The 19,115-nt window shown below is 36.0% G+C and overlaps 1 protein-coding gene across 1 annotated transcript in view; it reads right to left on the bottom strand.

Annotated features, from left to right (window-relative positions):
• Positions 1-1,700: 1,700 nt before the first annotated feature.
• Positions 1,701-19,115, bottom strand: part of LOC110679499 — a 38,529-nt gene continuing 21,114 nt past the window's right edge. Inside the window, exons 2-4 of the mRNA XM_021854293.1 lie at positions 6,867-7,026; positions 6,663-6,794; positions 1,701-2,494 (exon numbers count right to left, since the gene is read on the bottom strand). Of these exons, the coding sequence (XP_021709985.1) occupies positions 2,224-2,494; positions 6,663-6,794; positions 6,867-7,026 (563 nt within the window). The 3' untranslated portion in view covers positions 1,701-2,223. The remainder of the gene's footprint in view (positions 2,495-6,662; positions 6,795-6,866; positions 7,027-19,115) is intronic.

The following is a 19,115-nucleotide window of genomic DNA, read 5'->3' as shown; positions in this document are numbered from 1 at the left end:
TATATGACTTTCCACTGCGAAACTCGTAGGTAAGCGAGCACAAATCAATTCACTTGATAGATGGAACACAGCAAATACAGCGTACTTAGCGTTTAACTTCCACAAAAATGCTTTTTAACAAGAGCAGGAACAGACAACCGTCAGTAGCGAAGCGAAACAACGAAATGTTGTTCCTTTTTTGTGTTGAAATCATAGTAAAAAGGTAAACCATTACTTTTACCACTACGCTCAATAATTTACAGTTGAATTTTGCAACGAAATACAATAATTGTTCACAAATATCAGCTGTTCAATCAGGTCCGTCGCACTCGGGCTCAGATTGGGTACCACTTCTAGTACTGCATTTGGTCCCTCGGTAGTGCAAAAGGTACTCAAGTTTGACACATTGCAGTACACTTTTCACGGCATTCTAGATTACCTTATGAGCCATAAAATTTAGGGCATTTGCAAGGGACATGAAGGTCTTTAATTTGTCTTTGGTTCAATGCCTATCTGATGCATTAAAAGTAAGTGGTAGCCTCAAGTCTTCGGAATATAAGTCGAAACGGTAGTAAAAGAAGATAAATCATTATTTACACCATCAGCGCATGAGCCAGCAGAGCAGATGTGATCGTTTAAGCAAGTACTTTGCTACATGAGATCTAAAAAATGTGACTCACAATAGCACATACCGTAATCCGGGGGCAAATTGATCACTAGGGTGAATTTGATCGGGTCGGTACCAGCATTCCCTTTCAAGGATGCTTAATACTTCGTTGCCATCACAGATATTCTATGTTTTCTAATTTATAGATGTTTAATGATGATTTTAAACTATTTCATTTTTATTAAAGTCAGTTTTGCATAGAAATATTCACAGTTTTTGAAAGAGTTAGCAATACTGTTGGAAATGTCGATATTAAACAATCCGCTGGTGCTTAGCCTACATGTTAACTTTGAGTGTTAAACACGTTTTGTTAGCTTCAATGTTAACTGCTGAACTCATATTTGAAATCGTACAGCATTACAAGAATAGTTGTTTGCTCATAAAACCGTTTATTGTTGAATAAAGTGCTTATTTCAAGGGAAATTGCATACATTTAGGCGTATTAGGCAGATTTACAAAGTTTAATTTTGCGATAAAACTATGATATACACGAGTTGTAAGAATTTTGACATCTTATTCAGATTCAGGAGACCCAAATTTAGTAGACAGGGAAATTTTACATACTAAAATATGCTTTATTATATAGTGATCAATTTCGCCCCAATCATTTTCAATTTTTGATATTGAAACAAATTTTATGAAATGTTAAATTTTATTTCATAAAAAATCGATTGCATAAACTGATAAAGATCAATGAAGTACCGATTTTACCGAAAAAAATTTGACAATTTTTGAAGTCCAAAGGAAATTATGGCAAAAAGTTGTAAAAAAGTGATCAATTTGCCCCCGGATTACGGTACTCGAGCACGTACTGAGCTCAAGCTCGTGATATGAAGCGCGTATACACAATGTCTGCTCAAAAGAGTTCGTTGACTTTGTGGTTGGATTTTTGCAGTTTGAGTGATTTCAGGACGTTCTCAAGTCTAAACTTTTAAGCTTGTCGCTCCAGAAATAGTAGATTTAAAAACTTGTTCATGTTCTTATTACTCTAGCGTTCATTACCGTCTTGACATATAAGTCCCATTAGTAATTTCTCTTCAAGCACAACACAGTCTTGTTCTTAACTACTAATTTATTTACATGAATGTATAATCTGTCGATTTATTGCCGTATATATATTTTCATTCTTAGAACACGTACAGTCATAGTTTGTTAGTGTAGTAACTTCTACATGAGAATGTTATTAATTACAAAACATGTTATTTTATAATAACTTGCCCCCAATGTCACGCTTAAGATTTCATTCCTTTTAATCGTTTTTGATCATGCGTAAAATCACAACAACATCCAGCAGCGAGTAGTTGGCGTTCATTTTCACCTCGAGTTTTCGCGAGTTCTGCCCAACTTCCAGCCCAGCAGTAGGCAGCACTCGCGCTTATTCAGGCCATAAATAATGCTTCTTCTTTATCCTACATGTGCTTAAGTTAAAAATTTAAAAATTTAGAAGCTTTCACTTTAGAATCCCTCCCAACAACAATCGTCTTTTCAGCAACCAAGAGTAAGATGTATGCCAGCAGTCCTGCATTCGGGTTTCTCCAATATTTTTGTCAACGTCAAAGGTGGTGTAAAATTTGTCTTTACGTACTATGGTCGTATCTGCGCGATGGTGTAGAATTTAGAAGTTTCAACAGATCTCTATTCGTCTCTCTGTCCGGAACAGCCACATCTAGCAGCAACTGGCCAATGCCATCTTCATTCGAGCTGCCAGTTTCGGTTGTTGCGGTTTCAAACAGAGCTGCTTTCCTTCTCAGTTGTCGTTGTCGAAGCAGATCATCACGAGATTGCGGAACATTGTGATTGTCGAGGCTGAGTTCCTCGTTATTTTCGTCATCGTCCGATTTTGAAGACCTGAATGAAGAAAAAAGAAAGCTTTAGGTGTTTACCCTTGAGTTTTTCTTATTATTATAATTATTTTTATCAACGAGATTTTCAGCCTTGGGCTAGTTCATCTCGGGACCAATGGCTTTATTTACCGAAGGAAGTTGTCACTATAACAATTTTGCAATAAGTGTCTATCTTGGGGATGCAAATCCCAGGTCCTCGGCGTGAGAGGTGTGTGTTTTAACCACTACATCAGATCCGTCCCCCCATTACCCTTCAGTTGATAAACCTTCAATACCACACACAGCAATAGATCAACATTAACACAGCGAAGTGAAAATTTTCTCAAGCATTTTGTCGCGAATCAAATTTTTGTCTTTAATGTAGTATTCCGGTGTTTTGTGTCGAAGAAAAACAGATTACTTGAAAAATTGGTTTACAATTGCACGTAATGCATGTAAATGTGGAAATTTCGAATAGTGCAGCGGGTGAGAGCCACCCACCACCGATGGTCTACCGATGAAAGAGAGGATTCGCCACGGTGTCATCGTCTGACGATGACAGTTGTATACTTGTAACTTTATCTCGTAAGTTAAGTCATTCTACTATCAGTGCATTACACAGTGAAGTAAATTCAGATACTTTGCCGCGTCTACCATCCAGATGTGGGTGTAAAAGAAACATTCTATGGATCTATGCACGAGTTCACTAATTTGACGTTTGAGCGTTGCCGAATTCACTTGTTTCCATGGTCACATAAATAACACGGCACCGCTCAAACGTCAAATACTGAACTCGTGCATAGGTCCATACCTACTTTGACACGTCATGCATCTGCTATCCAAACAACCAAAAACAAACTCGCCAGCTGTCACTTGGCATTTCAAAATGGCGGAATGGCAGATCTGACACATTGGAATACCTTAAATGAAATTTGCTGGATCATTCAGCAAATAAAATTCTCATAAAAATGACAGCTGGTTTACTGAACAACCAGCAAAGTACATTTCAATTTGCTGAATGATCAGCACTTAGTTATTTGTTATTTTTGTAGGATTTCATGCTGTTTAAAAGCAAATTAGGGCCGCCAAGTTCTGATTGAAGCAAAATTTAAGTAAATTTCGCAAAAAAACATAAAAAAAATGCTATTCCGTTGCTTCAAACATTTATTTTCACAATAAAAAATAATCCTAAATTTTCTGCGCTTCGGGAGGAAAAAGTAAAGCTCCGTTGGCCGTTCCGGTTTGTATCCTGGAAATGAACACTTGAGTTATTTATCAATAATTAGTGTTTCATTAAATATTTTACTTACTCAGATATACAAAAAAGGGCGACTAATAGATTGTTTTTCTCACAAACCTCCATGCTGTGCTTGCAAATGAAACTAAGAGATTTTTTGTTTCTCTTTTTTAAGTTTCTCGATTGACAAGTACAACTGTTGCTGGAAATCAGTAATTATGTTTACTGGTTTACAGCAAAATTTCTAACCGATTGCTGATTATTAATCACCTGTCATATAACTTACTGGAAATCAGTAAACCTGATGGTGTTGACAATTATCCAGCAAGTTAAATTGCTGAATTCCAGTAAATAATTTCAGAAGTGCTGAACATCAGTAAAATTGTGTATTGCTGAATGGGTTTCAGCAAACGAAATTGCTGGAAGACTGATCGAAAATTTGGTGTGTATGTAAACGTTATGGACTGCGGGAAAAATATGCATAGAACGGCAGAAAATTTGCTTATTAAGTTACTAGATAATTTTAGTGTATATTAAAGTTTCTCAAGACTATGTAGGCTCTTCAGGTTGCTGATTTCTCAGTCAAATAATTTTAATTTTACCTCATCGGAACTGGAATGAGCCTGCTAGAGCAATTTTGTACATATGATCATTCAGAGAATCTATGCAAAAGGTCGAAAGATAAAAGGCCGAAAGGAAAAATGGTCGAAGAACAAAAAAAAGGACAAAAGGTCGAAAATCTATTTTCAAAGAAGGAAAAAAATCCCCACCAAGCAAATCATTTTCGATCTTTTGTCTTTCGACGTTTTGTCCTTTCGACCTTTTGTCTTTCGACCTTTTGTCCATAAACTAACACTCACATATGTTAATAATAGAATTTTTTAGTATTGATTTTTGGTATTTTGCCTCTTATTACCATCATATGAAGAGCGTACTATAGTATGCTGGTATTTAAATTACCATAATACCATGATAGGGTATTCGTTTGCAATCTTTTTCTGCTCGAGATGCCACACAAACCGATGGTATCGTGCAGTTTCATTCACATGGAAAGAAAATTATTACATTTTCCGAATTATTACATTAAAAAATATAAAAAATAAAAAATATATAAATTATAATTTTTTTTTCAGGGTTTGAAATATTTTTTGAAAATATGAAATCTTAGGCTTTCATTTCATTAAAAAAAATGGAAATCGGTTGAGCTGTTCAAAAGTTAAAAAAAATCTACTGCGCTGAGACCTACAGTGTGTGCCGATAGAAACTGACTGATTTTTTTATTTTCGAAAAAATATATTCCAAAAACTAAAAAACATACATCGCTGAAAATTTGACAGTAAACGTAAAATTGACTGAATTTTCAAGAAAAAATCAGAACAGCAATAGTCCCTCTGGTCCCAAGATTTTCAAAAGATGAAAAAACGCAAATTTTTGATTTTTATTCATGTAAAAAAAATGCCAAATTTTTCTTGAAAAGTCAAAATATTGAGCTTTAATTTTGTCCAAGAAAATTAAAAATCGGTCAAGCGGTTCAAAAGTTATAATTTAAAAAGAAATAAAAAAATTGCGAAGTCACGTTTTTTTTGGTCACTCTATTTTGGAAATGATCACCCTAATCAAAAAAAAATCCAAAAGCACATGTATTCTTATTTCGGATAAGGAACAAAATAACAAATTTTCAAGGAATTCGTTGACCAACTTGATCGGTTTTTCATGGAATTGCTGAATTTATGTTTCTTCTACCGCAATAATAGACCTGCACTTCCGCAATAATAGGATAAAGTAGTGCAATAATAGGGCGATGGAATGGTTGGGTACAAAACGTGGAAAACAAAACGTCGAATCCCAAAACGCCGAATGCCATAACATCGAAAGGACAAAACGTCGAAAAGACAAAACGTCAAAAAGAATAAAATTGAAGAAAACGAAATTTCTTGGAGGAATGATTCTTTCCCGAAATAATAGATAGTTCATTATGTGCCAAACGTTCATAGCATATTTACTCGATCCCGATTTGAAAATAAGTCTGGCATACAAAGTTGAAAATTCACAGCTTTCGACGTTTTGTCCCTCTCGACGATTTGGGATTCGACGTTTTGGCATTCGACTTTTTGTCTTCCGACGTTTTCTTTCGACATTTTGTCCCTAAATCCAATTTGGGTTGGGTGACAAAACGTCGAAAGACAAAACATCGAACCCCAAAACGTCGAATGCCAAAACGTCGAAAAGAAAGAAATTGAAGAAAACGATATTTCTTGGAAGAATGATTCTCTTCTGATCTGAAAGAATAAATAATTCATTATGTGCCAAACGTTAATCATAGCATATTTATTCGATCCCGCTTTGAAGAAAAAGTCTGGCAAACAATGTTGAAAATTCACCGTTTTCGACGTTTTGTCCCTTTCGAAGTTTTGGAATTCGACGTTTTGGCATTCGACGTTTTGTTTGTCGACATTTTGTCCCTTAACCATAGTTCCTACATAATAGGGCGGATATCATATTTTAAGAAAATACTTTTGTTACTGTAGAGCTCTATACAGCTCATCCTATGGATGCCCAATGCTCATATTACCCTATCTACTGCCCGTTAAAAAATAGGTCAGTACTGTATTTTTAGATTATTTTTTATGTATGGTTCAGCGGCCCAGAATGTTTGAAAATTTCTGGATCAAAATAACATATTTCATCTTATCCCTACCCCAAAACATATCTCGGTGCTCTTTAATGAATGTTCGAATTCTCTGAGCAGAATCTCAAATAGAGAAACTTTTAAAGTAGATGGAGTACCGTGTACCTTTTAATTCCGCTCCTAAATGCTTATCTCTGACAGATACGCGTATTTCGACTACCACTTGCAGTCTTCTTTAGTGTCATATATCTCGGTGAACCTTATACTACTAATTTTTTATTATTTATTATTAGCATAGTTTATTACATCAAACTCAATTTTACTTACACATCATCATTTTCGATTGAAGTAGATAACGACGAGTCGGATCCCATCAGATCCACTAACGAAACAGACGGAGCCTTTACAATGCGTCCTAGTGGTTGATAATAGATGTTGTTGGGTGCTGCATAAAGTGTCCTACAAATAAATGTAATTTAGATAAATTTCAGTGCGATTTATGGGAAGCGCTCAACAGCACATCAACATTACCCTTTGCCTCCGGGTGGCTTCATTCGTTCAATAGTGGACCATAGATCAGCTTGAACCATTGGTGGTGCAGGAAGGGACCTGGGGATGGATCGGCCAGACGGTGGTCCTGATCGTTTGCCGTGCCCACCCCAACATGAATGACCGTAGCTGAGACAGCCTCCTGTGAAAAGTAGATGGAATGGGTGGAAGAGAAAACATCACATGAAGCGTGTGATTACTTTCGATTTCATTGACGATAAACATGTGAGCGGGTTTATTAGCTCTAAGGAAACAGGGACTCGTAGGTGCAATGGTGGCTGGAAATCAGACTCAATTCCCAAATCAAATTTTGTTTGATAAAACAATCGTTGCTGTGTTTGAGCCATGTTGAAAGGTAAAGGTAAAGGCTTGGACCGAAGCAAGTTTGATTTGATTTGCAACCAGGTATTTTCAGAAGAAGAACCTAGTTCAATTAACCGAAAAAGTTAGTAATAGGTAGGTGTATTTAATCGAACTTCCATATCTACGCCGTACCAACCAATCACCGTCTTATATGTAAGGATATCTGTTTATCGAAATATCAGACAGATCTGGGATTATTTATGGTGGAAAATTTGTCAAATTTAGAGTGTAAATAGGTGATTGTCCAATTCGCTTGTATGTTAATTGTGCTCCTAACTTCTCTACCTTAGCAGCACAGTTTGTTTCAACTCAAGAATAAAATCATCTCTTGAAACTAATAAGAGTTGTTAATCGTTGAAAATATGACATACAATTACACTGAATAGTAATGCAATAGCGCAAGAGGCGGAGTCTCTTTGCAACATATTCAAGTTATATCGAAATAGATGATTTATTGCAAAATACTTAAAAGAAAAAAAAAAACAAAACTGTGATCGAGAATCGAACTTCTGACATCAAGATCAGTAATCTTCTCCTCTACATACTACTCCACCAACTCTTCGAACAATTGCTGCGCCAATGCACTATGATAGCTTTTCCACATTACCTAATTAAAGCTTGTTGCTTACAACTTTACTGCACTCTTCGTAATACAAGTTTATTACTGGCGAAATTAGGCCACGCCAGTTTTCACGTTAGGGCGAAGCTGTAAATATATTTGCGGTCCATAAAGTTTACATAACGGTATGGACAGCATTTTTCATCCATTGTGCTAATTCAAGCGGGGCAAAAGTTCGACCCATATATTAACTTGCTGGAAAACTGGAAAATGTCTAAAAATGTACATATTGTAGTTAAATTTAGCTTAATATTTCAATCTGGCTTAGTGTAGCAGAATCTTGGAAATGTGGAGCGAGAGGAAGCTAGCAGTCATGGCCCGAGTCTGTTATCATAACTATGCACAGTGGTGTAGAAAGCAGTTTTACACGGAAAGATGCATTTTGAGCTTAAGAATAATTAAAAAAATAGACGAACACCGTCATCTACATTTTTTTTTGTATTAGTTAGGGGCTATTTGTTGGGTGTTATTGAAAATTAAAGTGGTCCACATTTTCAAAGAAATGGTATGACTAATTTCTATTTCTAGTCTTATTTGTGGAAATTATTGTATTCACTTGTACACCATTCAATTTCAAGCAACTTTGCCAACTCAAAGTTTTTAGTGGCTCTGAAATTGACCGATTTGAAGCTTTTTTTTCCTATTGTGGCATAGGGTGGTCCAACAAAAACTGGTTTTCTGGCTCCAGCGTTTTCAATTCCAATGTCTCATCAAAGTAGTCTATGAAACACTTTTAGAGCTTTGGGAAATGCGTAATTTTGTGAGTGAAGGAGCTCGCCATCTCTTTCCGTTTGGGAGTTATTGTTGTTTTTCTTGCAAAAACACGTCTGCTCTGATTGTAATAATGTTCTCAAAGTCGTTCATAGAATACTTTGATGAGAAATCTGGAGTTTAAAGATATGGTAATTAAACTAGATTGAAGATTTTCATTGTATTTTATTTTGTGTTTCTGTATTTGTATGTATATTTTGTATTGTATGTATGAGGCTCCCAATATCCCGATTTATATGCGTGGTTTCTGGACAACCTCCAGGTAAAGATAACAGACTTTTGAAAAAAATGATACGGCTGGAATTTTTGTATGCCTTATGTTGCACAAAACTCAATTAACTAATAGAAATCATTGAACAGAAATTAAAAAAAAAAAAAATCACTCCGACCCTGCTGAGTATTTTTCAATCAGCCCGTTTTCAAATTTGATGATTCACTAAAAGTGAATTGATATTCCCTAATAGACTATAAAAGCATTAAGCAACCATCTGTACAATCGTCCTATATTACGTTGGAATTTAAAGACAGTTTCAAACGGCCTATTAAACTATTGAACTATTAAATTGTGCATAAATGAATCATCTCATTTCATTGAAAGCAAATGAGCGTTAGAAATTCGGCATGATTTATTTCAATTAAAAATCAAACATAGGCGAGATCAGGACAAAAATTCGTGATTCTCATATTAGAATTTTCTGCATGTAATAATATAATGTCATCCGAAAGCTGGCATAAATTGGATGCTCTGATGTTTCAATACATCAAGTAAGACCTCCATTATTGCTATATTATTCCTGACCATAAAGTTTCGAAAGTGAATTTGATTGAAACATTTCGAACAACGTAAAATTGTTACCTTTTAAAACAGCAGAACATCTACAAATATGTAATTCACATAAACTTGTTCCATTTTGGACAATTTGCGGGATTTGGGGCAAGTGTGCCACCTTAAGCATATTGTTTTCTAACTTTGTCTAAAGCTTTAAAAAACCCCCCAGTTCAGCCTCATGATGTTAGTTTCATAAGCACTGTGCCATTTAAAAAGAAAATAATTCCAAAAAGTATTAGTTTTGGAGCTTCTCAAATATCATCCAAAATAACGTAAATTTCAACACTATGGGGCAAGACGGCCACCGAATGAACATTCATGTAATTCTACTTTTGATTATATTTTCTTTATTTCCTGTTTAAATTGTTAACAAAGCAGTACCTAATTGATAATTAAAAACATATTTTTTAGTTTACCGTCACAGGAGTATGCTTTATAACAACTACTCTCTACTAGTGAATTCGAATAACTAAAATGGTTATTTTTGTCTCCATTCAATACGATATATTAATTACCCTTTTATTACGGTGGATCTGTACACACTAGATCAGCGTTAAATAACGGTAAAATATTAATGAAGATAGGTAAAACCGTTCTTAAAACTACTCAAACCATGTTATTATCGAATATTTGGAGAAAATATCACTTTGGGAGCACACATGATTGCTATTCCCCTTCTTCGCTTCACAAACCAATACTGGTGACTCATTTTGATTCATTATTATGATTTTGTTGATTATGTTTACATATTTATGAATTTCACTCTAACTATTTTTGTTTGATAAATAGGTGGCATACTTGCCCCAAAAAGTATAGATTTCAACTAAACTGAATTTCGGATGTAAAACTAAATATTTTTTTCGTTCAAATGCCATAATAACTTACACATTATTACTTGACGATGTACAGTACGTTAGAAAAATCTGTTATTAATTTACCTTTCACCATGCTATTTGGAAACAACGAAAACTAATAAAAAATCACTAAAATTTGATTGTTTTTGCAAAAGTCGATGTAAATACTTGAAAAATAGAGCAATTTCCGTCATATTTTGATCATTGTTTTATGAACTATAAGGGAACATATTTTTAAGCTCAAAGAGAAAATATATTTTGTAGTTTTTATAAAAATCAGGGGTGGCACACTTGCCCCTATGGCACATTTGCCCCAAATTCCACTTAATAAAATAATACTCTATGAATGACCTTATAATCTATCAAATCTCCTTATTTTGATTGCTTACATACTTGCTAGCTCAGCACCCAGTCTCTAAAGTATGCTATAAGTAAATTCATCGCTTTTCGAGGAAACGGGTCATTAAGGGAAATGGCTTTCTGTGAAACTGGTCATTGGGAGAGCTGTAATTCGGGGAATTGACTTTCGGGGAAAAGTGACACAATCATGTTAAACAGCTTTTACACGGTTTTTTTGCTTTAAGCTTTTCGTCGTGTCTGGCCATGAATTACATAGACATTATTTTTTTGATTTTCAAGACCATCTCATTCCCACTGCGTGATCTTTTGTCCATACGAACGTTTTGAAATTTATATGGGCGGTACTGCCGTTCTACGCATATTTACCCCGCGGTACATAAGGTTTACATAGAACATGGGACAAGTAGGCGTAGAAGGGCAGCGCAGTATTTGGCCAAAACCTTCCCACCTATTTATATGACCATGTGGTTTATGAGCGGCCCCTCAGATGGTTTGCCTGAGACAAGGGAAGCAAACACTCGCCTTTAAATAGTTTTTTTTTTTAACTCAACTTGTATTCGCTTGAGATCCATAACAATGATTTTGATGAAATAAAATATTGGGTGAATTGATGTCGATGTCCGGGATTCGAAGCGTCTGGAAATTCGAATCAATTCGGTAATTCGGTACATTTTTTTAACCACAAGAGACTAAATAAAACGAAATTTATTTCTTACCTCTCTTTAAAAATAAAACGATTCTGGGGAATGGATTTCTGGGGAATGCCTCATTTTGGAGAATGGGATTCTAGGGAACGTCATTCTGAGGAATGGTGTTCTCGGGAATGTCATTGTGAAAAATGTCCTATAACCATAACACGCTTATTACGAAAGTTTTTTTTACGACCTTTGGAACATTTTTGTATTTTTGAAAAATGTTTGAAAAATTGTATTACAAAAGCATTGATTCAATTTAACCTGCAATACTAAATATGCACATTTAACAAGTTTCTACAATCAACCTATTATAGATGAAGAGTCTGGTGGAATTGAAATAATTTCAAATCGATTTTTCCGTTAGTTACATAGAAAATAAAATATGTTCCAGAAAACAATAAGAAATTTATTATTTTTAGAAGAACTACAAAAACTCAAGCTTTTATCATAGTCAAAAATCGGTACCCAGAAGAGACTTCAAGAAAAACTTAAAAAGGATAGGGATGTTCAAAAATAAAAATTAGACAAACAAAAACCAAAATTCATAAATTTGCGAATACAAATAAATCATTGTCCTGAACGTGTTTAGATCGATTTAAGATAGCGAATAATGATACTTAGATCGAAAATAAAAATCTGGGTATAAGAGCGTTAAGTTTTTAGTGCTTTTAGGTTGATTTTTGTTCGTTTTGAAGGTGTTTGGAATTTTGTCGTGATTCTTTGATTTCTGGCTCATAGTGCACCGCTCTTTCAATTCTAGTTCAGATTCTGAGTGTCCTGCCAAAATTTGACCTCATCTGGATGAAAACTGAGACTGTGAAAGCCGTTCAAAGTTCGTATGGTAATTATTATGGGAAATTCAAGATAAGTATTCAAAAGTTTATAACTTGATTGTTGGTATTGTGCTGATATCGTTAGATACATTCATCGGCTGCAACTTTGCTGTTTTCAAATCGAACGTCTCAGTTATTAGTTGTTTATTTCTATTCAAATGAAAAATCTCAAGTATTGCTCATTTATATCCTGAACAGACAACACTGCTGCATCTGGCGCGAAAGATAGCATACAAAAATCGTGGCTACTATTTTTCACTGTATACCATGCCCACACAGTTACGGATCACCCACAGTGACGGATCACTTTGGCGTTCAACATCGGATAACTCGCTCAAAACATAAACGTTGACGTAAAACATATTTTTCCCATGGTATACTATTTGTCTTCTACCATTTGTAATGTTAAGCACAACATTCAACCGCTAAATAACGGTGTTTTTGGCAAATGTTTAGTTGGTACCACACAGCTATCATTATATGGTCGTTTTCTGTAAGAAGTGCCGTCAGCATTCATAAGCTCCCACAGGTGGTTAATTTCAAATGTTATAGCATGTTTTATGCTCGTTCGCTTCGATTTAGTATAAATTCATCTTTGGAAAATATTTTACTTGAATTTTTATTCAAATTACCGAATATTAGCACTTCTAACTAGTGATCCATAATATGGACCAGGAAATGATTGTTTACCACGGTTATGGATCACTTCCAAAGAATGTAGATTTCTGCTATTTTATGCATTGGATTCGACATTTTCAGACAACAGCACTAATTATAAAACTAATAAAACATCAAGGCTTGTAAATTTCAAATTTTAGCAGACAAAAATGGGTGGAAAACTTGGTGTGGAGCGGAAACAGTTCATGTCTCAGTTACTACAATGCAGTATCACAAAAAAGGGCATTTTACCCTTGTTTCCAGCTCTAACACTGCTATTTTTTGCAGTAATATATGACACATTGTTAACTTTCGCCATACCATGCAATACAGATGCATTGAGTTGAAAATATCTTGATTTTGCGCACTGATCCGCAATATGTCACAATTTGATCCATAATATGAAAATTGATCCATAATATGGTTTTCAGGAACCGACACAATTTTTAATTTTTATGCAATCCTATGTAAATATTACACTCAAAACAGTTTACTAACCGAAGTTCCAATTTGAAACGATTCGATTCATGCTTTTAAATTACAATTTTACGTTTTCCATGTCGTTTTATTGAATTTTATAGGTTGGACTCCACACTATTTGATCCATAACTGTGGGGTCATGGTATATCTAGTGATGCCTGCAGAGCAGCTTATTTATCCTAACCAAAGGTTTTTAATTCGGATAAAAATCATTAGCTAATAACTCAGACGTCAGATTTGAAAACAGTCTTCGACAAAATAGCAGCCGATAAATGGATCAAAAAGTATCAGCATCGTACTAATTCTCGAGATCCCATGGACAAAGGCTATAAAAGATTGAACGACTTGTTTGGTTTTTCCATAGCAATGCCCATGCAAACTTGGAACGGCTTGCGCAGTCTCAGTTTTTATTAAAAATGGCTCGAATTTTGAGAGGACTCTCAAAATTTAACCTCGAATCGAACGAGCGGTGCGGAGCAAAAACGATATTTTTAACCACCCTAATGTCTTACACCTACTGGAATAATCAATCCCGTTTTATCAGTTTTGAATTTTCAAACGTACGTACGTGTTCATTGATTATAGCCCCTATCTAAGGTAGTTTTTGCTTCGAAAATCGGTGCTATTTCTTGTAAATAATCTGGAAAAAGGGTAACTATATACTTTTTTTTTTGATTGGTTAGAGCAACCATCCAAAAGAGCATCTTAAATTACGACACGTTGCCATTTGGATAGTATCCGTCACTTTTTTTTTAATTCATAGCAAAGATGACGATTGAATGAAAACCAACACACATGCTCTGGCTTATGCATTATCGTTATGAAGAATACTGCCTTCAGTGCTGTTTCTTTTGCAAATCTGTTTACTTCCGTAAATAACCGGTACCACGTAAGAATCCTGGAACGTAGAAAGTGCCGGAGGAAATGCTTTTAGCTCATCCTCACCAAGAACAACATCCACGCTTGGGACAACATATGGAAATGTGCGTTAGCTTGGCCATGGATACGGTTAGCAGAAAGTGATACATGATCTATGCTGGTCTGATGGTAAACCGGTTGTGACTATATGACTTGGTCAATAAAAAATCGCTTCCCAAAATTTCAGCATGTTTAGATTCTTTATAATACTTTCGTGTGGGGTGACGTTGAACCATAAGGGTGACTGTGGTCCACTATTTTTGCAGTAAACTATTGTCAGAATAATTGACAAAATATGGCATGCTTCAAGTGCACGACTGACATGAAAATTTCAAATTGCTCATATGAGTAATTCTCGCTGAGACCAGCCCATTATTTACACTTGGTCTTTTAAAATGTTGCTCAGCATAAAGCTCCTATCGAGTAAGTAAAGAAACTGCATTCGGTTGGTCAAATTGATGGACCCATCGGTAGTTATAATTAAAACAGTTTTGAGGACCCCTCGATGTTTGACAATTTTTGGCTCACTCAAACTGCTATAACTCAGAATTTTTTTCAACAACCCTTTCAAAATAGTATGGTTTTGAAAAGAGAAAACATAGGCGCTTCATTTTCAAAAATAAATAGGGAAAGTGTACCAGTTATGGCCATAGTGGTTCCCTATTTGGTCATATGTGCAGATTCGAAAACTTTCACATTTTTAATATTTTTGAATGTTTTAACTTCAAGATACATCCTTTATCTTACTCCTAAAACACACAAAAAATTGCAAAATGTGAATAAATTCAAGTTATCATGTATGGCGAACTAGGGAACCACTATGGCCATAACTGGTACACCTACTCTATATTTGGTGGCAATATTGAATTTGGCCGCCATATTGGATTTTACCAGAAAAACTGAATTTTCATGGTGTTCGCAACCACCGATTACAAAAGATTTTCACGACGAAATTCCACTAGGGATTTCATAAGAGATTCCTTCTAGAAATCCTCTAGGAATTTCTTCAAGGAAAACCTTTAATCGTTACTCTAATTTGTAGGTCTTCCAAATATTATACCTGGGGTTTTTGCAAGAAAATCTCTACGAATATTCTTCTAACGATTTTGTAAGGAGTTTCTCCAGTTAAATCTTTACTGAGATTTCTTTAGGAATTTCTCTAAGGATTTCTCCGGGAACTTTTCAAGCAATTATTCCAGGGATTGCTCCAAGCTTTAATGCGGAAAAGTTTTATGCTGTAACTGCTAGCTGAGCTTTACACTGACACCGAATCTTTTCCGAATCAGGCGTATTAGTTGACTTTTTCAATATTAAAGTTTCTGAAAATTATTGAAAATTGCCTTGAAATTTAACAAATAACACTTTTTTTCCGGAAATGTTGTGCGGAAACTAAATGAATAGTGCAGCAAAAAGTTTATATCCATTTTACGAACATCGCAGTCATCCAGAGATTTCCTCCAGAAATATCTCTTTTCTTCCAGAATTTGCAGCAGAAATTTCCTTCAGGGATTTCCCCGGGAATTTCAAGAATTCCTCCGAAAATATCCCCCAAGAACTCCTTCGGGGATTTTCTTAAGAAATTCCTTTGGGGATTTTGGCCAGAAATTATTCCGGAACTTTCTTCCGAGAATTCCTAAAGTGATTCTGATATTTCCGGAGCTTTCCCTCACGAATGCCTCCGGTGCACATTGGTCCCGAAGTCATATCTAGGAAGACAAAAATGATTGCGCCTAAACCGTCAATTTTAGATATATGGTGTCTTCGGCAAAGTTTCTCCATATTTTTCAGACATTTTTTTCAGTAATTTGAAATTAGGGTGGGCCACATGGTTTACGAGATCAGCAAATAAACTTTTTTGCTGACGCATTTAGGACTACACAATGTTCTACAATGGGGCCCAGATAGCCGTAGCGGTAAACGCGCAGCTATTCAGCATGACCATGCTGAAGGTTGTGGGTTCGAATCCCGCTGGTCGAGGATCTTTTCGGGTTGGAAATTTTCTCGATTCCCAGGGCATAGAGTATCTTCGTACCTGCCACACGACATACACATGCGAAAATGGTCAATCGGCAAAGAAAGCTCTCAGTTAAAAACTGTGGAAGTGCTCATAAGAACACTATTCTGAGAAGCAGGCTTTGTCCCAGTTGGGACGTAACGCCAAAAAGAAGAAGAAGAATGTTCTACAATGTTTCAGAACAACCGATTTGGAGCAACTTTGCCGAAGAAACCAAATTTATATCTCTTATGGTTCGCGAGTTATGATTTTTTTAACAAAAAAGTTAGGGTGGTACTGAAAAATCAGTTTTTTCTTGATAACTTTTTATACGATAATTTCTCGCAAAAACTTTGTTCCGGACACTTTTATAAATTTGCTAGAACAACCGAAATAACTGTATGTAAAGTCATTTAAAATTGAATATATATGTATTGATATAAGATCGATCACAGTACGCGAAAGCTTTGGAGTTGGGGCAAGTTAATTGCTGAAGCAGTTTTAACAGTGATCCATGGAACATTAATCCTTAAACGAAGTCCTACTATTTCACGCGACATAAAGTTTGTCTAGCTAACCTATGCCGTGGTCGGTTATAAATTGCTACCGCCTCGGCTTACTAAGCAGAAGGTCATGCTTTCAATACCGGTCCCGTTTATTATATTATCAACCCTAAACGATAACAAAACGTATACTTTGAAGAATTCCTTTAAATTACCAAAACCTTCCTTCCCGTGATATCCTCTCATAGAAATATAGATATATCTACAATTATTCTATCTGAGCATCCAACTGATCCCATTCAACTCAATTAAATCCAATAAAGCTGCCACAGTGAATTAATCAGGGTGGCATTCGCCTGTTGAAGAATGCATGAATCTTGAACAAGAGCCAGATATAAATCCCAAATGTCTGTCTAAGGTAACGAACCAGAAGGTGGGCCTTGATCACTTGAAAACTGCTTCAGCAAATAATTTTCCTTCTTTCAACTCCTTAGATTTTAATCGATATCAATACATACAAGTTACGGAGGACATCAACCCACACAAATTCGCAACGGTCATCAAGTTCGATAATCAACCAAAGGTATCATCCGGTCACATCGCATAAGTCCACATCACCACCAAAGTCCAACCCCAGGCGGAGCCACGGCAAGTGCACCAAACGACGACGTAGCAAATCGACCTAGCAACAGACGGACCCCGGACGACGGAAGTATGCAGAGTATGCAAACTGGACTATAAACGTAGGTCAGCAGAGTAGGGCAAGTGTAGGTTTCATTATAGCATTAATTAGACAATAAATTCATTCTTTGTTCAATCGTGGAAGTGATAAGTTTAATTCTTTTTTTAAAAACTGATCTCCGATAGCCCAATACTTAACTGGCGCAGTCGGTAGGATCGTTTTTTTTTTTAGTAGTGAATAAAAAGAGTTAACAGTGCGGAGATCTCACCGGAGGATTACCGAGGAGGACCCTGCAAGGACACCGAAACGAATAGAGGATCCCCGAAAGGACATCGGGAATAAATCGTGAGTAAAAACCATATAGATTAAGAAAAGTGATTTAAAGTGCAAGTGATTAAGTGAATAAGTAGTGATAGTTCAAACAAATTTAACAATTTTACAATGCCACAAACCAGCGAAGAAGTGCTCGCCCATCAGGAGCAAATGATGGCTAATGCCGAGAAAATCGTGAAAACGTTACAAACCCCTCAAGGGATTAACATTCTACAGCCATTTGACGGCAATCCCGTTAAACTACACTCGTTCTTACGCAGTGTAGACAACATTATGCCTTTTATCGATGCATTGGAAGCCACACCATATCATAATGTGTGGGTCCAAGCGATAAGAAATAAAATTATCGGTGACGCCGATACCGTTCTTGAGGTATATGGCACACCGCTAGATTGGAAAATTATTAAGGCTAATTTAATTTCTCACTATAACGATAAGAGAGATGCTACAACTCTTACACGGGAGTTGTTTTTGGCACACCAAACCTCTTCTATCGAAGACTTTTACGGGAGAGTGCAACATCTACTCTCCTTACTCGTCAACCACGCAAATATTGCCATCGACGATCCTACTGTGAGAACCGACCGAATTAAAACACACAGCGAGAACGCTCTGCAAGTATTTTTAGCCGGCTTGAAAGAGCCGATAGGTGGAAATATTAGAGCCCGCAGACCAGAAACGTTGAAATCAGCGTTTGACGCTTGCATAGAAGAACAAAACTTTTTAAATAAATCAGGGTTTACAAATAATATGCCACCAAAACACACAAGAAACCCATTTTTACCTCCAGAAAAACCCAATCACGGGATTCCAAGAACATTTAATGGTAATCCTCTTCCTTTACCTCCACGGCAACAAAATTATTACGCTCCCAATCCATTCAGAAATCATACGTTCTTTAGGCCACATCCCCCACAAGAACAAAAACCTGTTCCCATGGAAGTAGATAAATCTATTAGAAGTGCGAACATAAATTACGCAAATAGACCACCAACCCGATTCCCACCGTTTAGACACCAACAACCGTTTCGACCTTTTGGAAACCCACCGATGGGGCCAAGACAGCCTTTTCCACCAATGCCACCTCGACCCTTTGGGAATCCAACCTTTCCCCATCAACCATTTCGACAAACTCAGGCTCCGAAATTTATTGTAGAAGAACTAACAAATCTTGAACATGATTATTCATATCATCCATATTTCCCTGAAGACTACTATTATGGCTATAACGGCTACGATTACAGTGACGATTATCCTGAATACCACGAATCGCAAGAGGTTCAACCAAATACATCAAAGGCCATATGCCAAAATGAAGAGAACTCGACCGACGAAATAAAT

The sequence above is a fragment of the Aedes aegypti genome, chromosome 1 (assembly GCF_002204515.2).
Source record: "Aedes aegypti strain LVP_AGWG chromosome 1, AaegL5.0 Primary Assembly, whole genome shotgun sequence".
In the NCBI taxonomy this organism is placed as follows: Eukaryota; Metazoa; Arthropoda; class Insecta; order Diptera; family Culicidae; genus Aedes; species Aedes aegypti.
This window is presented reverse-complemented; position numbering and strand designations above follow the sequence as displayed.